The 25,882-nt window shown below is 40.3% G+C and overlaps 1 protein-coding gene and 1 pseudogene across 2 annotated transcripts in view; one reads left to right on the top strand and one right to left on the bottom strand.

The window, feature by feature from the left end:
* Positions 1-4,557: 4,557 nt before the first annotated feature.
* LOC102976264 (60S ribosomal protein L23a-like) lies at positions 4,558-5,444 on the bottom strand (annotated as a pseudogene).
* A 13,341-nt stretch (positions 5,445-18,785) lies between these two features.
* Positions 18,786-25,882, top strand: part of TMEM41B (transmembrane protein 41B) — a 29,248-nt gene continuing 22,151 nt past the window's right edge. The window contains exon 1 of one of the 2 annotated variants that reach the window (XM_007120141.4): positions 18,786-19,083. In XM_007120141.4, coding sequence (XP_007120203.1) covers positions 18,963-19,083 — 121 coding nt within the window. In that variant the 5' untranslated portion in view covers positions 18,786-18,962. The remainder of the gene's footprint in view (positions 19,084-25,882) is intronic. The other variant, XM_007120140.4, reaches the window with a different exon arrangement.

Raw genomic sequence — 25,882 nt, 5'->3', positions numbered from 1 at the left:
GGAAGGGGTCAGAGAGAAGGATGAGGCACTCACAGGTCTTCTCATGTAGCTAGTTGCCTCTTGTTGGAGAGGCATCCCTGAAATTACTACTCTGGTTCAGTTTTGTCCTGCTACTGCTGTGGCCTCTGATGGAGTAGTCTCGACCCAAATGGGTTCACAATCTCTTTATGCACATTTTCAGTTTTACCCCAGATACCTCTTTAGTGATAGATTACTGAAGCACAATTGGTGCTGGAGAGGAGACTGGAAATGATGCTTGATTTTGTTGTTGTTGTTATTGTTCTGACAAGCAGGAACAGTTTACAATCAGAACAAACTCTTATTTCCCACAGTGCCTGTTGAGTAACCTCCCAGGGAGGATGTGTTATAGAGCTGAGAGTAGCTGAAGCAGATCAGAGACCACAAGGCCAGATGCTGCCCAAAGAGCTTCTGGATTTCAAGTACTTTGAAAAGAGCAAGGGGCTTCCCTGGTGGCTCAGTGGTTAAGAATCTGCCTGCCAATGCAGGGGACACGGGTTCGATCCCTGGTCCGGGAAGATCCCACATGCCGCGGAGCAACTAAGCCCGTGCACCACAACTACTGAGCCTGCGCTCTAGAGCCCACGAGCCACAACTACTGAGCCTGTGTGCCACAACTACTGAAGCCCGTGTGCCTAGAGCCCATGCTCCGCAACAAGAGAAACCACCACAATGAGAAGCCCGCGCACCGCAAGGAAGAGTGGCCCCCGCTTGCCGCAGCTGGAGGGCCCGCGCACAGCAACTAAGACCCAACCCAGGCAAAAATAATAAATAAGTAAAATAAATAAATTTATTTTAAAAAAAAGAGCAACAACCCAAACTAATATTTATTGGATATCTACTACAGCTAGGCACTTAGTATACATTATCCATTCTATGTGATAAGGATTATTAGCTCCATTTTACAGACGAGGGTAGTGAAGGTAAGAGGAATTAAATCAATTGCCATTATTTTGAGGGCCCTGTTTCTTACTTAATTTCTATAACCAAAAAAAAAAAAAATCTAGTTAAGATTTCAGAGAGGCAATATAAACAAAGTCATATTTTGGACATTTAGGAGATAGCTCTGATTGCTAATGTTAATTTTTTTCTGATGCAAATATATGCCTTTACTTTGTATCAATTCACAAGAGCTATAAAATGTCAATTTTTGCCATCCTTACAGTTTTTTTCACTACAGAGAACTAAAGAAAAGAACGAACTTATTGTTGCTAAGTTCAACGGGGGACTTTTTCTATCCTTTTAAAATGTGTCTTCTCTATTCGTGTGTATCTCTTCACCTTAATTGAACGAACTTTTTCATTACTAATTTACATATTCCATTGAATAACAGTGTGTTTTAGGGTGACTCTTCCAAGAGCTATTGAGGAAAATATGTGTTATGGTTAATCTAAGATTTGCTAATGACTTTTGATTTCCTTTGATCTCCGATCCAAGTGGTAAAACGCACTGTGTGTGATACACTCACACCTGGTACAGAAACCAGTGCTAAGGGCATAATTAGAAGTTGACAATGGAGGTGATAATCCCAATTCATTTTTCTTTTTCTTTTTGGCAAGACAGTAATTGGCTGGAAATTTAAAATTCTCTTTTTAAATCCTTAAACAAATCACTCCTCCGAAGTTTTACACTTAATCACTACCATCTATCAGCCACCACCTATTCAATTATAAATATGTACAAAAAGCCTGTTGTATACCAGGAACTATTCAAGGTGCTGGAGTACTGTGGTAACAAAGGCAGACAGGGTATTTGCTTTCATGGTGCTTAGGTCTTATCTAGGGAGACAGACAGTAATCCAGTAAGTAAAATTTCAGATGCTGTAGTGTGAGGAAAATAAGACTAAATGTCATGAGACAGAGTCATGGGAGAAGGGCGATATTAAATAGGATAGTCAGGAAGGACTGACATTTGACTGAAACCTGAATGATGAGGAGGCAGCTGCTCAAAGATTTGGAAAAGAGCCTCTCAAACCAAGGAACCAGCCGGTGCAAAGGCCTGAGGAAATGTGTGGCAACTTTTAATGTTTTGGGTACTGAGAATGCAGGCCGTCTCGCCAACGAACTCCCCGCCCCCGCCCCAGCTCCCCACCACACACACACTGATAAGAACCCAGCAGTAAGTACAGTGAAAGATTGGAATATTTTACTTAACTTCTGGACAGTGAAAGATCTGGTAAGGAAATAAACAGAAGTTACGAAGAAAATGAAGATGAATTGGAACCTGAAAGCCCTACTAAGAAGAATTTTCTATCATTAAGGTGGATTCTAGGAAATTTAGTTCTGTTGATTTAGTTTTGTTGATTCAATAAAGTTACTGACTAGCAAGGAATCCACCCTAAGTCACTCTTCTTCTATGCTTAGTGTATCACTCTATTTATAACTAAATGTTTCCTGAAGTAAAATAGAAAACAGCCACTTTGCTCCCTGTATTTATGCTTCTCAACAGAGATCCCATAGTAGATTTTCTTACATTTGTGGTAAACTATTTTTAACCATGCATCAAGGCAATAAAAATAGTTTTCATGTGATTATGTCTTTGGAAGTCTGGCACAAAATGTGATTTCACTTAGAGAGTGTGGTGTGACAGCTGTAAATCGTCACATTCCAGCTTAATGCTTCAATATTGTATTTTCAGTGTGACTGAATGGCTGGCTTTTTCTGGCTTTGACTGCCTTTTCTATAGAGAAGCTGGCACTCAGACAAATCCCCTGAGACACCCTCACAAAGAGATGCTGACAGATGTCTGTCTCTCAGAGGTTCTAACTGGGCAACATTCCATGCAGACATGCTGGGCATGAGCGTGGGTGTCTGTGTCTGTTGGCCTATGGGAGAGTCTTCTCATTCTGTCTTGCCAGCAGCCAAAAGGCATGGAGAGCCCTTTGGGATGGGAGTTCTACCCCGGGGCCAGCATGCTCAGGTAGAATGGCACTGAGCCAGTTTAACAGGGCAAGGAGTCTTATTCAGGAAAGCCAGAAGTAGTGCAGCAGGCTGGAGAATCAAACCTTTCTCCTCGTTATATGGTTGGGTCATAGACTAAGTGCTTAATAAATAATTGGTTCTGTTCAGGCACTCTCCTCGATACATGTGATATACAGATGCTTAACTCAAGGAACTCACCCTAACTTGTTCAGGGAAATAGCCTATAGCAGCCAACCCTTTTTTTAGCCACTCCACCCCAACTCCAAGACTGCTTACAACTCATTCAATGAATTTTCAAGTAGTTGTATCAAGTACTTTCTTCTATGCCAGGCATTGTGGTCTGCTTAAGATAAACAGAAATAAAAAGACAGATTGTTCTAGGATTAATATTGTATACACAAAAATGTTATAATGGTTATCTTGGGGGAGTAGAATTAGATGGAGATATGGACAAAGACTCAAATTTTACTTTTTGAACTTTACTATTCGAACTTTTTGTAACATTTTTTTGGCAGTGATTATTTTTTGTAACTCAACTAAAATCTTCTGAGCAACTGTTTGTGCCAGGCACCCTTCTGAGCTTTGCGAAGACAGCAGTGAATGAAGCAGAAAAAGTCCCCTGTCCTCAAGGAGCTTACATTCAAACTGGGGAGTAATACAAAACAAAAAATCTGTACAAATGTGCTATTATAATATAATAAGTGATGACATGGACCATGGAAAAAATAATTTTTAAAAATAAAAGTGTTCATTCTTAAAAGTTATTCTATTCTGACTTGTTCAGATAATCTTGACTCTTTAGAGACCAGGATTCTTTACTGGCCTGGGCAAATAGCAGCACTGAGAGAAACGGGCCAGAGGGCCCAGCCTCAAAGCCTTGAACTATTCGGACTCTTGCCAACACTCTTTCCATCCAGCACAAATGAAAAGGCAGTTTGAGATGCCTGCGTTCTTTTGGCACAAGAGTGACGTCAATCCAGAGAGTTTGACCTGGCTGGTTGTTCTTGACTGGAGCCCAGCCCTTTTCCCACTCAGTTTGGGGACAGAACTCACTGCTGTGCCAGTATGTGAAGGTGCCGACCCTGCCTACCCCACATACATAGCCTGCTTCTTCTTTCCAGCTTTACCAGCTGGTTTCCATTGGCTTCTGGCCTGCCTTGTCTGACAGCTGCCTGAACACTGGGACTTAAAAATTAGTTCTGAATGCCTGAGTCCAGCCACCACATTCCAACCTATTTCTAGGACAACATCTTCTTTCTTTGGCTCCCTGAGAAACTACTCTTCTTTTTCTGTTTCTAAACTGTTTCCATTGCTAGTTCAGGCTGAGGTCTCCTCACCTGGAAGTGCAAAACTTAGGGGTTCCAGTTCCTGCTCATAGCCAAGGAGAAGATGCTGTTTTCACTAAATTCCTCTAGTCAAAGAAGAGGTAAGACTTGATATGATATTAAAGAAACACAATAAAAATTGTACGCATACTAACATTACAAACATTTAAAATTCTTCTTTGTTTTCATTCCAATCATGAAGGTAACACAAGCCTGTTGCAAAAACTTTAGAAAATACAGTAAAAATAATTTATACTTTAATAAATTATTTTCATTTTTATCTATCCTTGTGCTCATATGTTTATTGCTGTTATTGGTTACATATATTATTCATGCATTTGGGACAAAATTCCAAAAGTAAAATCTCACTATTTCCCTGCCACCCAGTTCCTCTCCCTGAAGCGAACTGTTCATCACAGTATCCTCTCTTTTTTTAGTGAAAACTTTTGTATTTAAAATTACCAACTGGACTCAGTTTAGATAATCCCAATTTTGTTGGCAACTTCCAAAGCATCGTAATCAGGAGCCAGTTGAACATATGCTTCTTCTCTCCATCAGGCCTTGTCAGGGTGTTCACCTTGGCTACCACGTCAATGTCATAGAGCTTCCTCACAGCCTGTCTGATCTGGTGCTTGTTGGGCTTGATATCCACAATGAACACCAGTATGTTGTTGTCTTCTATTTTCTTCATGGCTGACTTGGTGGTGAGGGGGAACTTGATGATGCCATAGTGGTCAAGTTTGTTTCTCCTAGGGGCACTCTTCTGAGGACATTTGGGCTGCCTTCTGAGCCACAGTGTTTTGGGCGGTTGGAAGGTGAGTGATGTCCGGATCTTTTTTGTGTGGCTGTGGATGCCTTTCAGCACTGTGTTCTTGCCCTTCAAAGCCTTTGCTTTGGGGCTTCCCTGGTGGCGCAGCGGTTGAGAGTCCGCCTGCAGATGCAAGGGACATGGGTTCGTGCCCTGGTCCGGGAAGATCCCACATGCCGTGGAGCAGCTAGGCCCGTGAGCCATGGCCGCTGAGCTTGCGCGTCCGGAGCCTGTGCTCCAGAACTGGAGAGGCCACAACAGTGAGAGGCCCGCGTACCGCAAAAAAAAAAAAAAAAAAAAAAAAAAAAAAGCCTTTGCTTTGGCTTCAGCTTTGGGAGGGGCAGGGGCTTCCTTCTTCGCTTTCAGCACCATCTTTGTGAAAAGCCACAGTATTCTCTTATAATCCTTTTCATTTCTGTAAAATCTGTAGAAATGTCCTACTTCAATAAACCTTTCTCTGCTTCAAACTCCGATGTTTCAGTTTATTTGGCCTCACTGTGCATCAGGCACATGAACTTTGGTAACAATTTCTTTTCTGATTTTAATACTTTAATTTTTCTTGCTTTGTATCTTAGTCAATCTAGCTAAATATTTGTCAATTTTTTTTAAGAAAAAGCTCTTGGTTTTATTGATTTTCTCTTTGTTTTTCCATTCTATATTGTATTTGTCTCTATTCTGTTCTTTATTACTCCCTTCCTACTGCTAGCTATTGTTTTAGTTTGCTCCTTTTTCAAGTTCCTTAAGGTGTAAAGTTACTTTATTGATTTACTTTGCCACTCTCTCTACTATGTCAATGAAAAAATCAAATAACAATCAAGCTAAGAAGAACGAAAAGAGAATATTATTCAAGACAAACTGAGGAGTATAACCCGGGAAACAGATTCAGAAACTCTGAGAACTGCTCCATTGATCAGGAGTTAGAGATGCAGTTTTATACATTTTTGAGACAAAGAATTAATGTATCATATTGAAAGGTTAGCATTGTGCACACAGTTCATCAGTTTTTTTGTTTTTTGTTTTTAGTCAGTTATGCACATACAGAACAAGCCCTTGGTCAAGGTGACCCTTTGTATGAGATGAAAAAGAAATATTAATCATAGAATTACAATGCTGGCATCTGAAGAAAGGGACCAGCTTTTTCTCAAAGTTTGATTTCATCCTCCTGCTTTGAGAAGGTCTGGGTAATGTATAATGTAGACACACAGTGCACATAGGGAAAGGCCTATCATAAAGGGGTCATGTCATTTGTTTTTTTCCTTTCTGTCTTAGTTTGATTGTCCAGCCATAGAAAATTTAAGATTTTTCCTCACCAACTATATATGTAGATATTATTATTATTTACTATTTTATTAAAAAATTATCGTACACTAATACAACGTTGTAAAGCAACTATATTCCAATAAAAATTAATTAAAAAATAAAAATTATCATACAGTATAACTGATTTTTTACAGTACTGTTCTATGAATATTAGCAAATATACAGATGTGCATAACCAATATCACAATCAGAATACAGAACAACTACTTGTTCTGTTAATTACTGAGAGATAAGTGGTAAAATCTCTGACTGTAACTGTGATTTGTGTATTTATTTCTTTCAGAATTGTTGCCAGTAGTACAAAGAATTTTTTTCTTGAATCATTTGAGTGGGATATAAAGTTACTCTTTTTCGTTTTGTAATTAATCAATATTTTTATGATAGATATTTCAAAACTATGTAAACATTCTATTTTCATCAAACTTTAAATTTATTCATTGATTTTTTATCAACATAAATTCATGATTTTATATTTTATCCAATGAGTTATAGTCTGTTAATATCATTATTTATTTTGGGACCGCCCTGGTGGCACAGTGGTTAAGACTCCATGCTCCCAAAGCAAAGGGCCCGGGTTCCATCCCTGGTCAGGGAACTAGATCTCACATGCATACGACAACTAAGAGTTCGCGTGCCACTCTAAAGAGTCTGAGTGCCGCAACTAAGGAGACCACCTGCCACAACTAAGACCCAGCGCAACCAAAATAAATAAATGAATAAATATATATTTTTTTTAATTTTATTTTATTTTATTTGTTTATTATTTTTGGCTGCGTTGAGTCTTCCTTGCTGTACGCAGGCTTTCTCTGGTTGCGGTGAGCGAGGGCTACTCTTCGTTGGGGTGCATGGGCTTCTCATTACGGTGTCTTCTCTTGTTGTAGAGCACGGGCTCTAGGCGCACGGGCTTCAGTAGTTGCGGCCCACAGGCTCTAGAGTGCAGGCTCAGCAGTTGTGGCACATGGGCTTAGTTGCTCCGTGGCATGTGGGATCTTCCCGGACCAGGGCTTGAACCTGTGTTCCCTGCATTGGCAGGCGGATTCTCAACCACTGTGCCACCAGGGAAGTCCCAATAATTTTTTTTTTTTTTTTTTTCGGTACGCAGGCCTCTCACTGTTGTGGCCTCCCCCGTTCCAGAGCACAGGCTCTGGACACGCAGGCTCAGCGGCCATGGCTCACGGGCCCAGCCGCTCCGCGGCATGTGGGATCCTCCCAGACTGGGGCACGAACCCGTGTTCCCTGCATCAGCAGGTGGACTCTCAACCACTGCGCCACCAGGGAAGACCCCCAATAAATATTTTTAGAAATGTATCATTATTTATTTTGCAACTCAAGTTATACCCAGTTTGGCCACTGGAGCCTCAAGCTGGCTCTTGTCCTTTTGATATGTCCCTGTCATTCTTTGAGCGCTTCCTTTTTTCTTGTACAAGATGCTCCAGACTCATCTTGTATTTTTCCATGCCTGTAATTATCCCTGTAATTAGCCATTTCTCCAAGAAGTGAAAAATATTTCTTAGAACCAAGATCTTAACACTAAGTATATTCATTGTCCTTGAGGTGTCACTGCCCCAGGCCCTTTTGGTAGACACACTCATTTACATTTATATTCATTCTTACTTCCACCTATCTATCTATTGAAAACCATGATTTCAGACTGATACCTCCAATTTCAATACCCTCAACATCACAAGTTTCAGTCTACTTTTCTCCCTTCACATGTTTTTTTTTTTTTTTTTTTTTTGTGGTATGCGGGCCTCCCTCTGTTGTGGCCTCTCCCGTTGCGGTGCACAGGCTCCGGACGCGCAGGCTCAGCGGCCATGGCTCACGGGCCAGCCGCTCCGCAGCATGTGGGATCTTCCCGGACTGGGGCACGAACCCGTGTGCCCTGCATCGGCAGGCGGACGCGCAACCACTGCGCCACCAGGGAAGCCCCCCTTCACATGTTTTTAACTCCAATGATGGTAAGAAAATCCAGGCCACTATTATCCTAATATTGTTACTTATTTTTTATCAATCTACCAGTTTGTAACCAATCTCTTATGGCTGCACCCTTCTCTCTCCTGTGTAGATGCCCACCTTATCCCATTTGACTCCAACACCTTGCACCAGGTTGCCCTATGTGGATGCATTTTTCACCCAGTTTTGACTCTGACTCCCGGTACCAGGCTAGTACCATCACTGCCCCGTGTGTGGACACTCTCCTCAACCTTCTTTGGCTTTGAAAACCTGCTCTGAGCCGCGCCTCCTCAAGGATATCCTTGTCACCTGATGTGCAGAAGAGTTAATATAGAAGGCCTGAGACTGCTATTGCTAGAAGGTATTGTATACAAGTTTGGTCCTTGGCTGGCACCTGGTACCTTGGATTTCAGGAGGGTTCCCACCTTCCCTGTACTGATAAGAATGATTCACTGTGCCCAAACTCTTTGTATAAATAATGTGGTTTATCCTGAACAACTTGCTTTCCTTGTGGGAATCTGGAACTTTGGTACATAACAGGCATGGAGTACCTTTGTGGCCAACTTTTGATAAAAACCTTGGGTTCTGAATCTTATGAGCTTCCTGATAGATAACATTTCACACATGTTGTCACAGTTTGTTGCTGGAGGAACTAAGCATGTTCCCTGTGATACCACTGAGAGAGAACTCTTAGAAGTTTGTGCCTGGTTTCCTTTGAACTTTGCCCCATATGCCTTTCTCTTTGCTGATTTTGGTTTGCATCATTTTGCTGTAATAAATCACAGCCATGAGTATGACTGTGTGCTAAGTCCTGCTAGTTAATCATTGAACTTGGGGGTGGTCTTGGGACCTCTGACACACCTGGCTTGGGCTCTAAAACTCCACACTGGGCTGCTTCTCTATAAGGACACCCTCCCCACTCTGCTTGGGTTTTAAACCCCTATGCTGACCGAGTGTCCTCATTCTGTCCAGGCTCTGACACCCTACACCAGCCCACCCCATTTCAGGGACAATGTCCTCACACTACCTGTTTCCAGTTTTTAGCTATCGTGACTAAAACTGCTATGAATATTTGTGTATAAGACTTTTTGTGGACATGTATTTTAAACTATACTTAAGAGTGGCACTGCTAGGTCATAAAATAGGTGTTTGTTTAGCTTTATAAGAAACTGCCAAAACCTTTTCCAAAGTGGTTGTACAATTTAATACTCCACCAGTGATATATGATTACCAATTATCCTGTAAAAACTATATAATGAAGAAAAAAGTCTTTTATAGTTACCCATATATTTTTGGCACTCTTCATTCCTCTGTAGGTCTGCATTTCCTTCTGCCATCATTTTCCTTCAACATTTCTTGTATTTTAAGTCTGCTGATGACAAATCTCTCAGTTTTTGTTTAACTGAAATATCCTTCTTTCACCTTTATATTTGAAGAATTTCTGATGGATTTAAAATTCTCAGTCCACAGTTTTGATTTTATTTTCTTTAAGCACTTTAAGGAAGTTGTTCCATTTTCTTCTTATTTGCATTATTTTTCTACAAGAAGTTTGCATTCATTCTTTTTCTGTTCCCCTGAATGAAATGTGTTTTTTCTCCAAACCCCCTCTGGCTGTTCCAAAGATTTTCTGTTCCTCTCTGGCTGTCAGTATCATCATGACAGGTCTAAGTGTGTTTTTCTTTATATTTATCCTGCTTGGGGTTCAATTAACTTTTTGATCTTTGGGCTTATTGTTTTCAACAAATCTGTAAAAAAAAATTGACCATTATTTTAAAAAGTACTTCAAATATCCTAATTTTTCTCTTCTTTCTTTCTGAAGTTCTAATTAGACATATAATATGTTGGACTCTGCCTTTTTCTCTCTGTGCTACAATTTGGAAGATTTATTTTGCCCTGTCTTTAAGTTCACTGGCCTTTTTTTTGTAGTGTCTAACTTGATGTTAAACCCATCTAGTTAATTTTTCACTTCAGGTATCGTATTTTTTAGTTCCAGAATTTCTGTTTTGTTCTGCTTTACAGGTTACATTTCTTTAGTGGTATTTCTTGTTTGTCCCCTTATTATGTTCATGGTTTCCTTTAAATCCTTAAACATATTCACAATAGCTTTAAAAAAAAAAGTCATTTCTGGGTCTCTATTGACAGATTTTTTTTGGCCGTACGCGGGCCTCTCACTGCCGTGGCCTCTCCCGTTGCGGAGCACAGGCTCCAGATGCGCAGGCTCAGCAGCCATGGCTCACGGGCCTAGCCGCTCCGTGGCATGTGGGGTCTTCCTGGACCAGGGCACGAACCTGTGTCCCCTGCATCAGCAGGCGGACTCTCAACCACTGTGCCACCAGGGAAGCCCTCTATTGACTGATTTTGCTTCTGATTATGGGCCACCTTTTCCTGAATCTTTGAGTGCCTAGTAATTTTAGATTGCATGCTGAACACTGTGGATCCCACGCTATAAAACTTCTTGATTTTATTTTCTTTTAAAAAAAATTGAGCTGTGGCACAGCAAAGGAAATCATCAACAGAATGAAAATGCAACCTACTGAATGGGAGAAGATATTTGCAAATCATATATCTGATACGGAGTTAATATCCAAAATATATAAAGAACTCACACAACTCAACAACAACAAAAACAAACAACTCAATTGAAAAATGTGCAGAAGATCTGAATAGACATTTTTCCAAAGAAGACATACAGATGGCCAACAGGCACATGAAAAGATGTTCAACATCACTAATTATCAGAGAAATGCAAATCAAAACCACAAAGAGAATGACTATTATCAGAGAATGACTACTATCAAAAAGACAAGAAATAATAAGTATCGGAGAGCATGTGGAGGAAAGGGAGCCCTGTTGGTGGGGATGTAAACTGCTGCAGCTGCTATGGAAAACAGGATGGTGTTTCCTCAAAAAATTAAAAAGAGAACTGACACGAGATCCAACTATTCCACTTCTGGGTATTTATCTAAAGAATACAAAAACACTAATTTAAAAAGATAAATACACCCCTGTGTTCATTGTGGCATTATTTACAATAGCCAAGATATGTAAACAACCTAAGTGTCTATGATTGGATGAATGGATAAAAAGATATATACACAGTGCCATACTATACAGCCATAAAAAGAATGAAATCTTGCCACTTGCGACAACATGGATGGACCTTGAGGGTACTATGCTGAGTGAAATAACTCAGGGGGGAGAAAGACAGATATCATATGATTTTACTTATGTGTGGAACCTAAAAAACAAATGAACAAACAAAACGAAAACAAACTCATAGATACAGAGAAAATATTGGTGGTTACCAGAGAGGAAGGGAAGTGGGGAGAGGACGAGATGGGTGAAGTGGATCAACTGTGTGGTAATGGATGGTAACTAGATGGTAACTAGTGGCGATCACTTTGCAGTGTATACAAATATCAATTCATAATGTTGTACACCTAAAATTTATATAATATTATATATCAATTTTACCTCAATAAAAATTGAATTTTGTTCTGTAGACAGTTAATTTACTTGTGCATCAAATCAATCCTTTGATTCTTGTTTTTAATCTGTATTAGTGTATGTCTAAAGCAGCCTTTTCTCTAGGGTTAGATTAGCCCTAATACTAAGGCTTTGCCTTTCTGGTGTCTTTTCTGAATGTCAAATTTGGTCACGAGCTTTTTTCACTCTGGTTTAGTGGAACTTTAATGTCTTCCAGTCCCATGTAAGCTCTGGAATCTCCACACAGCTCACAGCTTTCCAATATCTGTTATTTCGCGAGCATTTTTCTTTGCTCCACCTCATGTGGTCTTACGCTGGCTTGTGCAGGTTTTCAACCAAAAACCCAAGGAGATTCCTATGCAGCTATCTAGAGCTTCTTCTTTGTTCCTCTCTGGTGTCCTGCCCTGCAAATTCCAGCCTTAATGGTAGCCTTGAACTCCCATCCTGTTCTCTTTGGCCTAGTAATACCACTGTGCCCTCTTTGGGCTACCCTTTCTTGTGCTGTGGTTCAGAAAGTGCCTCTAGGCAGAAGACCATGTAATCATGAGACTCATTTGTTTCCCTTCTCTCAAGGATCATAGTCCTTGACTGACTATTGTTAAGCATCTAAAAACAGTTGTTTCAGATATTTTGCCTAGTTTTCTAGTTCTTTGCAGTGGGAAGGCTGGTCTGGTACCAATTACTTTGTCATGGCTAGATAGGGAAATCTCAAATTGGCTTTAGGTTTTGCATTATATTTTAAGAGGCTTTTCCAGTGGTTTCTCTTGGGGAGGGTGAATAGTGACTTGGAAGGAAGTATTGGGTATTCTGGGTGTTGGTACTGTTCTGTCTCTTGACTTGGAGATGCCCCTCTTGAGTCTGTGAATATTCAGCAAGCTGCAAACTTAAATTATGTCCATATTTCTTTATGTAAAATATATTTTAATGTCTTCCTTATTCCAATATTAATTTTAGATCCTTAAAAAAGCTTTTCAACTTTTATTAGATAAATACGTGCTATGCTTGCACAAAGGCTAGACCTCCAGGGCCTGTGAGTCAAGACTGAAAGCAGAAAAGCACTGTTTGCTCTAGAGATTAGGAGGGGGGAGAAAAAGTGAGGTGCTGACAATAAGTGGGAACAACAAAAATGTCTAGAAGAATTTATTAACTGTCTCTCTGTTTCTCTTCAAACAATTCAATAATCTCTACATTGTTCATTATTGTTTTGTGGAGTAGATTTTCCTTTGGGTGTGTGACGGGTGCTAAATTCTGTTTTAAGTTTGCACAGGGATAAAATCAGAGGCTTTCTTATAGGTTATACTAAGAAAGGTCTTTTTGCTCAAGATAATAAAAACATTTTTTCTATTTTATCTTTCTGTACTTTCATAGCTCTTATTACTAAATTTAAAGCTTTAATATCATCTGATAATTAATTTTGTATATAGTATATGATAGATATCTGATTTTAAAAATTGGTTAGACAATTATCCTAGTACCATTTATTAAATAATCTATCCTTTTTTCTTCTGATTTAAAATGCCTCCTTTGAGTCATCTGGGACCCACCAGCATGCACTGAATCGATCTGGTTGTGCCTTACACACACACACACACACACACACACACACACACAAACACACACACACACACAGAGGCATAATGATTGATTTTTTAGAATGAGTTCCTCTAGGATTGCCCTTTTTTTCTCTAAATTAGTTTTTTCTTTAAATTGAACCTTCAGTTTTGAGTCACTTAGTTGGCTGTTGCATCAAGTGATTCTTTGGTTTTACAGGTTGTCTCCCAGTGATGCCAGATGGGATCAGCACAGCCCCAGGTGCTAGTTGCTAATGCCTATAAAATAATCCCCCACACACAAAGGAGCATCATTTAAGAGTTCTTTGGACGTCATCTTCAAAAGTAGCCAAAGAATTCAAGTGACAGGTTATCCCAGAAAATCTTTTGCAGTTAGTGAAATTAGGGTATAACTAAGAACATTCAGAATACCACACACACAGTTTAGGTATTCTTGGTATAGTGGTGGGACAGCAGTGACTATAAAATGAAAGTAATTAACATGTACATGCTCTGTTGGGGGAGACTAAAGGGAAACAGGTGTTCAGCCTAGAAAAACATTTCTCAGTGGATTTCCTATGAAGTCAATGTGTCTTGGGTTTAACTTTGAAACAAATTAAAATTTTTTTTAATTGAAAAAAAAAATAAAATGCCTCCTTTATCATATACTAATCCCTATGATTATGTGGGTCTTGATCTCGTTTGTTTACCTACATTTTTCCTGACCCAGTACATCCCTGTTTTAATTACTTTATAATATTTTTAAATATTTCCTGATACAGGTCTACCCCTCTCAGCCTTCTTTTTTCATTTGTACATTTAACTATCTAGTGATCATAAGCATTTGGAGAGCTTTCATGTATCTCAAAGGCATTCACTGTACAAAAACATATTGAGAAAGGCACCATGCTGAATCACCAAAGGGGCTTATAGTCTGGTGGCAGATAATAAGTAGACAATTAGGGGACTTCCCTGGTGGTCCAGTGGTTAAGATTCCACGCTTCCAATGCAGGGGGCACAGGTACAATCCTTAGTCAGGGAACTAAGATCTCACATGCCGTGGGGAGTGCCCCTCCCCCCCAACAAAGTAACCATTTAAATATAATTAGATAATTACTAAAATAGAGTCAATCCAGGGGAGGAAGTGCCTGTCATGACTGGTAGGTACCTTTAGGACAACTCTTCTAAGATAAGCAGTAATTGATCATAGAGAAACACTGGGGAGAAGATATTTATGGCAGAGGGACAACTATTGCAAAGGCACAGTAGCACAAATGAGCATGGCGTGTTCAGGGTACTATATGTGGTTCAGAATGGTTTCTTTTATTCATTTATTTGTTTATTCACGTTAGATTCAGAGTCAGCTAGACCATTTGAGCTTGTGTCAGACCATGAAGGGCTTCAAGATTGTCTCTCAGAGACCACTCTAGTGGTAATATGGAAAATTGCTTAGAGGTGAGTGAGAAGAGAGGTCATGAGATCTGAATGAGGAAGGTAAGGAAGAGGAGATGGAGATCTGACTAGACCCAGTGTTTGAATGTGGTGTGAAAGACAAGAGGAATTCATTCATTCATCATTCATTCAACAAGTTGAATTTAATGAATGTTAAATGAGAGTTCTCAGGTTTCTGGCTCAAGCAAAAGGGGAACTGATGGTGCCATCTCCCAAGACTGTGAATACAGGAAGTGTTTAAAGTTTGGAAGGATAAAGTTGATTTCAGATTTGGATATTCTGAGTTTGAGGTGCTTGTGGTACACCCTGGTATAAATGTCTAATAAGTGTTATGTGTATAGTTCAGGTGTTTGAAATGAAAATTTGTTATCTATGTATGTATAAGTGGTTATTGAAGTAATGGCAAAGATTGCCTAGAAAAAGTTTGTAGACTGAGAAGAGAGTGGATATCTAGGGGAGATGCCAGCTTTTAAGGGAAAAGAAAAAGAAGTTTCCTCCAAAAGAGTTTACTAAGTGGTCAGAGAATTGTCATGGAAACCATGAAGGAGGGAGCAGTTAATGTATTAAGCAATGGAGAGAGGTAGCAAATGACTAAAAACTGAATCCAATGAAAAGAAGCTCACTGGTGACTATAAGGAGAGGAGTTTCAGGTGAGAAATGACAGAAGTCAGGAAGCAAGGAAGTATAGATAGACAGTATCCAAAACAAAATTCAGCATCTTTCCCTCCAGTGTGACTCCTCTTCCTGTAATCTTAGGCACAAATATTCCCCTCAGCCTCCTAAACCAGAAATTCCCTAAACACCTAATCCCTTCACTCTCACTTAATATCCTTGTCTAATTCGGGCATTACTCCCCTAGATTCAGCTTCTTTAGTTAACATTTCTAACATTCCAGAAGGATAAATCCCAAATATCATGATTATCTATGGATGGTGTTATTAGAGATGATTTTTATATTTTTCTGTTTGTTTTTTCAGTTTTTTTCTGGAATAACTAGTATGTATTTACTCATGTAATTAAATAAAAGTTTTAAAATAATTTTTCTCACATTATCTCATATCTGACATCATCTTTGTTTCCAGTCCACTACCCTGGGTCTAGCTGGGATTATTACAATAACTTCTTAGCTTCTCTTTCTGCTGCTAGTGTGGCACTCCTCTAATTCTGTCACTGGGCAGTAAGGATAAACTTTGTCAATACAAATCTTAATACATCTCTCTCCAGTTAAAAAAGTTCTTCAATGGTTTCAGATATCTTTCAGGATTAAGTTCAAACTTCTAGCACTTTGTGATAATGCTCTTGTCTTATCTCACTTTTTTCCATTCTCCTATTCTTTGCTTAAAGGTCCTTTTCAAAGATAAGCAGTGGTTAAGAATCCGCCTGCCAATGCAGGGGACACAGGTTCCATCCCTGGTCCGGGAAGAACCCACATGCCGTGGAGCAACTAAGCCCCTGCACCACAACTACTGAGCCTGCACTCTGGAGCCCGCGAGCCACAACTACTGAGCCTGTGTGCCACAACTACTGAAGCCCACGCGCCTACAGCCCGTGCTCTGCAACGAGAAGCCACTGCAACGAGAAGCCCGTGCACTGCAACAATGAGTAGCCCCTGCTTGCTGCAACTAGAGAAAGCCCGCGCGCAGCAACAAAGACCCCATGCAGCCAAAAATAAATTAATAATAATAATAATTTTTTTAAAAAGATAAGCAGTAGCTTCTAGCATTCACAAAAGCTGTCTTCTCCTCCTTTCCTTTGTTAATTCCCTCTCATCCTTTAAATCCGTTTAATAATCATTCTTTTTTTTTTTTTTTTTGCGGTATGCGGGCCTCTCACTGTTGTGGCCTCTCCTGTTGCGGAGCACAGGCTCCGGACGCGCAGGCTCAGCGGCCATGGCTCACGGGCCCAGCCGCTCTGCGGCACGTGGGATCTTCCCGGACCGGGGCACGAACCCGCGTCCCCTGCATCGGCAGGCGGACTCCCAACCACTGCGCCACCAGGGAAGCCCTAATAATCATTCTTCTTAGGAGACCTTCACTGCAGCTCCATTCTAATTTAGACACTCCTCTCTTCTGCTATTGCAATCTATACACCTCTCAGTGTCATCACACTGTATTAATGTTCATCTTTTCCTAATTTTTTGGCTATTTAATTTTTCTTCTATGAATTTATTATTCATATCTTGTCCACTTTTCTGTTGAGTTGTGCTTTTCTTATTGATTTGCATTAATTCTTATTTACGTGACAAATATTTTTTCTCAGTCTGTTCTTAGAGTTTATTTTTTGGTGCTTAAAAATTTTTTTTTAGTAAAATATATCAAGGGTTTAAGTTAATAGTTTTGCATCTTGCTCAAGAAGACCTCTATTCCAAAGATATAAATTTACTTGGTTATGTATTCCTTCTAATATTTTTGTTTTGTTTTTTATAGTTATCTCTTGGAATTTGTTTCTGAATAAGCATCATCCGCATTATTAGTCTCTGAGTATTTTTTTTCTTTTTTTGGCTACATTGGGTCTTCGTTGCTGCACGTGGGCTTTCTCTAGTTGCAGCGAGCGGGGGCTACTCTTCATTGTGGTGCATGGGCTTGTCATTGCAGTGGCTTCTCCTGTTGCGGAGCACAGGCTCTAGGCGCGTGGGCTTCAGTAGTTGCGGCACACGGGCTCAGTAGTTGTGGCTCGCAGGCTTAGCTGCTCCGTGGCATGTGGGATCTTCCCAGACCAGGGCTTGAACCCGTGTCCCCTGCCTTGGCAGGTGGACCCTTAACCACTGCACCACCAGGGAAGCCCCTCTTTGTAATTTTTTATGGTTGAAAATCTATTCAGCATATTTATTGAATGCCCTCTTAGGTGTTGGCACTGTCATCGGCTGGGGGACACAATGGTGGACAAAAAGACAAGGCCCCTTACCTTAATGGAGCTTACATTCTAGAGGTGGAGGCAGACAATAAACAAGTAAACAAATAATTATTGCTTTTAATAACGACCATGAAGGAATTAAATGGGAAGCTACCTCTTAGAGTGGTCACTGAAGGTCTTAATATAAGTAGGCAGAGGATGTGTACATAAAACAGTTCCACTGAATGGTTCTCCCATCATTTACCTAACCATTCTTTGGTGTTGGGTTTTTAGATTGCTTCCCCATTTACTATTATACTAAGAAATAATCCCGTTAGGAATAACTCCCTCTGCATGTTTATTCCCACAGAATAGCTTCTTAGAAATTTAATTACTGCATAGGAACAATCAGTATTTTTACACACATTGCCAAGTTACTTTCAAGGGTGAATTCCAATACATTCACCAGTGAGTGAGCTGAATACCGCTCTGAGAGGTAGGGGTGGAAAAAGTAACCGCCAAAAAAGGTACGTTTAGGCTCTGCGAAAGGAAAAGAAAAATGCGCTGACCTGGATTTACAAATGAGGGGTGGCAGGGCGATGACGTGGGAAAGCATTTGCTTGGGAACAAGAAAACTGGATTCTAAACCGATTTCTGCCACCCTGTGACCTTCACAGATTACGGTCTCCTTGAGCCTTAGTTTCCTGAAACTCGGTAGGTTCAGCTCAGGCTTTATGTTTTCCAACATCTTCAGACCAAGCACAGTCTAGCCCCTCCAGATTCGAGACAGATTCTCGAATTGGTAGAGTAGGGAGTCGGCTGAATCAGCATCCGCCGCGAAACTCCAACTAATCACTCCCGGGCACTTCCGGTCGCCAGCACAAAGGCATTACAGGCTCTGAGACCGCACTTCCGGATAATTAGAGCTGCGCGCTGGACGCCTGCGTCTGTGACACCGTTTGACTCCGGTGCCGTGACTGCGCATGCTTCGCGCAGTCATGAAGCGGGGAGGGGCAGCAAGTGGGGCGGGCGGGGACCTTGACTTGTCTCGCGGTTACTGGGCGGGCGCGAGCGCGCGAGCCTCGGGGGCGGTGCGGGGCGGAGCCTAGTCCGAGTAGGCGCTGCGGGTCCCGGCTCGGCGTCACTGTGCTCGCGGGCCTGAGGTCGTGTCAGGTGAGGTCGTCGTCCCGGAAGTGGCTGTGGCTGTGGCCCCTGGGTGTTGTAAGGAGCCTGCCGCGCAGTTGTTGTTACGGGGCCGCGGCATCACCCCGCTTCCTCCACCTTCCCTGCAGCAGCCATGACGAAAGGCAGAGTTGTCGAAAGGTCGCAAACAGGGGCACTCCATACGACCCCTCCGGGGGACAAGGCAGCGGGGCCGCAGGGTCTGTCGGCGCCAGGCAGCAGAGGCCACCTGAAGGGTGAGTAGACCTGGGAACCAGAGCTGGGGCTGGCCCAGAGGCGGGAGTGTGCCGGGAGGGGCTTCGGAGGAGAAAGGACCCCAGCGGGTCCAGGGGATTTGCGGGTGGAAAGGGGGCCTGTTGGCATCTAGGGGCGGGAGCAGAGAGAGTGGGGGACCTAGGCTACGGCCTACCACAAGGCCGGACACCTAGTGGGTTGGTAAATGCTTTTTTAGTTGAATTCAGTTAGAAGAAGGAATGACACTGGCTGGTTGACGCTCAGGGAGATTGTAAGGTTGGTAATATTGAAGTTAGGCAGAACTGGAAGGAACGTTAGCATTCGTTGCTTTATTTTTACAGATGAGGAAACTGAGGTCCAGAGTGGATATATAACTTGCACAAAGTCAAAAAGCCAGATTAGTGTAGTATTGGCTAAAAGCAAGGATTTAACTACGTCCAGGTGCCGCTTCGAGGTGGCAAGAACACTTGGGTTTGCGTCCCAGCTCTACCACTTACGACTTTGGACTTGTTATCCTTCAAAAGCTCAGTATCTGAACTGTACGGTGGGGATGGTGATAATATTAATAATGGTAATATCTACTTAAGATTGGTGCGTGGATTAAACAAAATAATTCACGTAAAGTATTTAGTGTAATGTTGGGCTTATATGAAGTGAAGGCTGAATAAATGTTAGCAATTACTATTATAGCTAAGATCTCTTATTCTCAAGCTTTTTTTCCATTATGCCATCCTGGCATTTCTCAGGGCCTCAAATATTTTAAGAAAAAAAGTGTACCCAGAAACTAAATACTTTGATTTCATCTGGGCGTAGAGTTTTCATTGCTTTTCAGCAGTTGAAGTGATTTAAGCTCCTTAAATGCTTTCAAAGCCCATAGACTTGGAGAGATCCTAACAAATGCCCATTAAGTTGTCTGCAGCTTACTCACAATGATGTGTTCCACCACCAGTGATGGGTAAAGACAGGATCTTTTAAGAGTGTCTAGCGACATTGTAACTATAGTCATCAATAAAGTATTATACACTTAAAAAATATATTTATATATGGAGATAATATGTTTAACATTCAGCTGATTTTTTTTTTTTTTTTTGGCTGTGCCGTGTGGCTCTTAGTTCCCTGACCAGGGATCGAGCCCGGGTCCTGGTAGTGAAAGTGCCGAGTCCTTAACCACCGTACCGCCAGGGAATTCCCATTAGCTGAAATTTTTTGAATCAAATTTAAAAAATATGAAAAATTTAGAAAACGTCTTGCAGAAAATGGTATTTTATTTTCAAATAATTTAAAATGTCTCCAGTCTAACTTGGGTCTTTCGGCTTTATATATTTGGATATTTTTACCCCTTATAGACAATAGAGCCACATAACTTCAAAAACCAGAAATGAAGTGTTGTCAAAGTATAAATCCACTCTAAATGACAGTAACCTTGTTTTGATGATGCTGCAACTGAGAATGACAGTAATCTAAGAGCTTCCTGCAAAAGTATTTTCCAGATAGGAAAATACTTAGGAAGTATTTTCCATGGTGTCCAGATAGGACATCCCTAAAGATTGTCATTTGGTTTGGGATAGCAGTCAGTTATTTTATTATTATTATTTTTAACCTTAAGCTGTTCAGAAAATAAGACCTTGAAACTGCCAAAGTGCTTTTACAATTGTTTATTGTATTTTAACATTTGAACAACACATTCAACAAAGTTATTTTTGTGATGCTGTCAAATGACTTGTGTGCATTACAAATCTATAGGAAGACAGAGGGAAGAGATGTGAAGGCACACCTTCATAGAGAAGTAGGGTTTGGACTAGTAGAGAGAACAGAAAAGGATTCTGGGTGGGGGAAACATTAGGCTTGAAGGTTAGTTAGTGTGAACCTTTTGTGTGTGTCTATAAAGAGATAAACTTGTCAGTAGTAGAGGATTTCTTTTTTTTTAAATTTTTATTCAGAAAAGGAAAGGTTTTAGAGAAAAAAAATTCATTAACTCTTGAGAAATACATGGTAATAGAGTGTTTCTATAAATTCCATGTATTTGTATTTTTAAATAAATTTGTATTTTTATTAACTGATACATCTACATAATTTTGACAAATAGTTGTCGTTGTGTGTATGCTTGAAATATTTTACACCTCACATGCAGTGTTTGGTACATTTAGTGGATTCCTTGCCTTGACTCTACTCCGACGTCTGAGTCTTACTGAGAACCGCTGTGATGATTTGAGTAAGGCAATAACACTGAAAGTCTAATTCTTGCATGATTAGAAAGGGTGAGAGACAAGAGGTATTACTACTTGAGAGGCTCTTGACCTACTTACTCTGTGTGCAAGGGTACTTGGACCAGGTGTTTTATTTTCTTTTGTTGTTTGTCCTGGCTGATCTTTTTACGCGCAAATCATAGAAGTTCCCCATTTTGATTTAAGAGAACTCCTGGGACCGTGTTTTCCAATATATAGGTCATACCTTTGTGAGCGGTGTGAAATGAATTTGATGGGTAATCATGAGCCATTTAAAAAATTGAAAGAGAAAATAGCAGAGTTCTTTGCATGTAGTAGGGGGTAAGTATTCTTTGAATTTTATTTTTCAATTATATAGATTTTGTGTGTATCAGATCATGATATAAAATACACTGCTTATTGTGGAAAGCAGCCAAAAATGTTTGGGAAACACTGTCTTTAAGTTGGTTTTACAGCTCTTAGGAGACAGTATTGTTCAAAATTGGATAATAAATCCCTCTCAGATGCCAGTTCTAGGTTCTGCCTTGCTAATGTGGTTCAACAAATATCCTTTGAGCATCTGCTATGAGCTAGGTACTGGCTTAGAGGAAGAAGAAGAAAGCTCTGATAACTGATAACTGGGAACTAAGACTAAAATTGGCAATTGGACATCAACCAAAGTATTAGTATGATGTGTTGATGTCAGTCTCAGCCCAAATATTATACATCAGGATTCTTTTGCTTGTAATCAGTAGAAAACACAATCGAAAGCTTTGCTAAAATGAGGTTTATTGGTTCATATAACGAGAAAGTTGAGAGATTAAGTGGGATTCACTGGCTTCAGTCTTGGACCAGTGGCTCAGTGATATCATCAGGATCAGATTTCTTTCATATCTTGTTTTGCTTACCTGATATCAGCTTTACCTTAAGGTTGATTCCTCTTGAGGGTCCAGGTAAGCTAAATGCTTCCTTGATAATTTTGAGAATCTTTTTCTAAGTATTAGCAATACAAGTCTAGATATTAACTCTGATTAGATTGCCTCAGATCAAATGCTTATCCCTGAACCTATCACTGTTGTCAGAGGGTAAGAATAACCTAATTGGCTCAGCCTGATTCATGTTCAACACCTAAAAGAAGGGAGTAGAAATGAGGCTAAGTCAGTTTTCCCATAGACGTGGATTTCTGTGATGGGTCACTCATTATTTTTCTCTTCTTGTGCTCAACCGTCTTGGTATAGGAATGAAGAAAGTGAGCTTGAAACACTGATTTTGGGTTAGATTAGCTATAAGGAAAGAGTGAGGATTCTAATCAGAGGTGCTGCTGGATACACCATGGAGTCCAGGCTGGGCATAGAAGGAAGAGAAATGAGGAGCCCAACAGAGGGAGAAAATGGAGGTGTTAAGCTCATGAAAGAATAAAGATGATCAAGGAATGGCATGTTGGAATTTAAAATATCCAAGATAGAGCAGTCTCAGGTGGTGTAAGAACTTAGTGTACCACTGGAAGTGGGTGGCTAAAGTTGAATAGAAATGAAAGTCTAAGAATTTTGAGGCTGGGTGAATCATCTAAATAGATGTATCTTTTAGGATTATGAAAAGTTTGCTTGAAACTTGGCTTAGTCTTCGATGAATAGGGGAAGTGCCTGAAAGTGGTTGATGATAGTGAGTGAGGCTGTGTGGGTTGAATGGTAGCAGAGATGCAGGGCATAAACATCAGAGAATGAGTTTTTACACAAGATAGATAGTGCTCTTTCTTCTGCTGCCTGCAAACATGCTTTCTCTCTGTGTGTTTTTTTAATGGTTAATTCTTTATATTTTATAAAAAAGTTATTTTAGCTGTTTAAATTTATACTTGATGATGCTACCATTTTTGATTATTAATACATAATTTTAAAAATTTTAAGCTCTTGAAATAAAATTTACTTCCAAAGATGTTACAGTAGATTCTTGTAACCATAAAAAACTTGTTAGAGGGAATTCCCTGGTGGTCCAGTGGTTAAAAATCTGCCTTCCAATGCAAGGGACGTGGGTTCAATCCCGTGGGTTCAATCCCTGGTCGGGGAACTAAGATCCCACATGCTGTGGGGCAACTAAGCCCGTGTGCTGCAACTACTGAGCCTGGGCACCCTGGAGCCTGCGCAGTGCAATTACTGAGCCCATGTGCTCTGGAGCCCGCACGCCACAACTAGAGAGAAGCCCACGTGCTGCAACTAGAGAAGCTCGTGTGCCACACAAGATCCCACGTGCTTCAACAAAGAGCCTGCGTGCTGCAACTAAGACCCCATGCAGCCAAATAAATGAAAAAAAAAAAAAAAAAAAAAAGAACTCTGAAAAACTTGTTAGAGTTCCTGTAAACTGTGTCCTCAGGGGAGATGGGTCTTTTGCGTCCTCCATGGTAGGATTCTGTAGGTCTAGAACTAGTGGACTAGATGACCAGTAAGAGTGATTCCTAAAATCTTGTAGCTATAAAGATTTTGCTTTTCAAAAGGTATTGATAGGAAAGTTATAAGAGAAATAGAGAGCTACTACAGGGGCATTAAGGTTAAGTTTTGATTTTTCAGGATAGATATATGCATATTAGAAGTTAGAGAAGAATTGCTTGTTAGTGGGAAGAATTGAAGATATTCAGTGAATGGAGATGAGATAATTCTGAGAGCAAGATCTGCAAGGAAGTGTGTTGGCATTTGATGCAAAGATAAGGGGAAAGAGGGAAGTGGAGATAATTTCATGAACAGATCTTGAGGTAGAGATTGGGAAGCTCTCTAAAGTGTGGAGACAGCCTCATTGGTTGAGAATAGGGGAAAGTAGAATTAAAGGCTTGAAGAGACCTGAAATAGCCTTTTTGGAGGGTACTGTAAAAGGATTATAGTTTGCCAGTGATAACCTTAATTGACAATAGAAAAGCAGGAAGCATATGAACTTGTAAGCCAAGAGAGCACAATGATCTTTTTCTATAGCCATACCTTTGGCCTGGGAGGAGGTTGGAAAACAGATAATGGGATAATTGAGAATGGGAATTAGTATGATGGAAGATTTGGAGGTTAATGAAATGTATAAAGCGCTGTTGTGGGTGGCTCTAAATGCTAAATAACATGTGTCTAATGCAACCAGAAGGAGGATGCACATTATAAATGTGTATGTTACACATTCAGATGTTGAATCATTAAAGCAAGGTTTATAACCTTTCTCTTTTTTTTGGCTGCACCTTGGACTTGCGGGATCTTAGTTCCCTGACCAGGGATTGAACTTGGGCCCCCAGCAATGGACGTATGGAGTCCTAACCACTGGACAGCCAGGGAATTCCCAAGTTTATAACTTTTATCTCTGTTCAGAACTAAATGAATTACGTGCTAACCTCTAGATTTATTAGAACTATACTCAAAAAGAATTGTGGAATCATAATAGGGAACACTCCCTATTTCCAAGTTTGTGTGAAAGAATGGAGAGCTTCAGAATTGACTGTCACTTAGTTTTATTGCATTATTAGCTGTTTTCTTGTGTTTACATTGTGCTGAGTACAATGCTTGAAAATGTTTTCCTTTCAGAGAGTGAAAAAAATAGGTATTGAGTTAAACTTGGAGGTTAATTTTGTTCAACAAATGTCTATATATTTCATCATCCAACTGTAAGGCAACAAGTAGCAATCAGAGAGATGTGTACTCAAGGAAGGCTTAGGGTGGTGTTCTGTAGTCCAGTTAAGTCCACACCTTTCTCCCCTCGGACCCCTTACTTAGGACTTGTGAATTAATGATGGGAAGAAAAATATTGTAGTTAAATTTTAGAGTTGCCATGCAAAATGTCTTATTTAATTTTTAATTTAAGAGGACTGTTACCTACTGAAGTCTTTATTAAAAATTTTTTTTTATTGGAGTATAATTGCCTTACAATGTTGTGTTAGTTTCTGCTGTACAAAGAAGTGAATCAGCTATATGTATACATATATCCCCTCCTTCTTGGACCCCCCCCACTTCCCACCCATCTAGGTCATCACAGAGCACCTTGCTGAGCTCCCTGTGCTTTATAGCAGGTTCCCACTAGCTATCTATTTTACAGATGGTAGTGTATTTATGTCAGACCTAATCTCCCAATTCATCCCACCCTCCGCTTCCCCGCCTGTGTCCACACGTCTGTTCTCTACATCTGCATTTCTATTCCCGCCCTGCAAATAGGTTCATCTGTACCGTTTTTCTAGATTCCACATATATGCGTTAATATACAATATTTGTTTTTCTCTTTCTGACTTACTTCACTCTGTATGACAGACTCTGGGTCCATCCACATCTCTACAAGGACCCAATTTCATTTTTTATGGCTGAGTAATATTCCATTATATATATGTACCACATCTTCTTTATCCATTCGTCTGTCGATGGACATTTAGGTTGTTTCCATGTCCTGGCTATTGTAAATAGTGCTGCAGTGAACATTGGGGCACATGTAACTTCTTGAATTATGGTTTTCTCAGGGTGTATGCCCAGTAGTGGGATTGCTGGGTCATATGGTAGTTCTATTTTTAGTTTTTTAAGGAACCTCTGTACTGTTTTCCATAGTGGCTGTATCAATTTACATTCCCACTAACAGTGTAGGAGGGTTCCCT

This window comes from Physeter macrocephalus, chromosome 16 (genome assembly GCF_002837175.3).
Source record: "Physeter macrocephalus isolate SW-GA chromosome 16, ASM283717v5, whole genome shotgun sequence".
Lineage (NCBI taxonomy): Eukaryota > Metazoa > Chordata > Mammalia > Artiodactyla > Physeteridae > Physeter > Physeter macrocephalus.
Note: the sequence above shows the minus strand (reverse complement) of the source record. Positions and strands in the feature narration are given on the sequence as shown.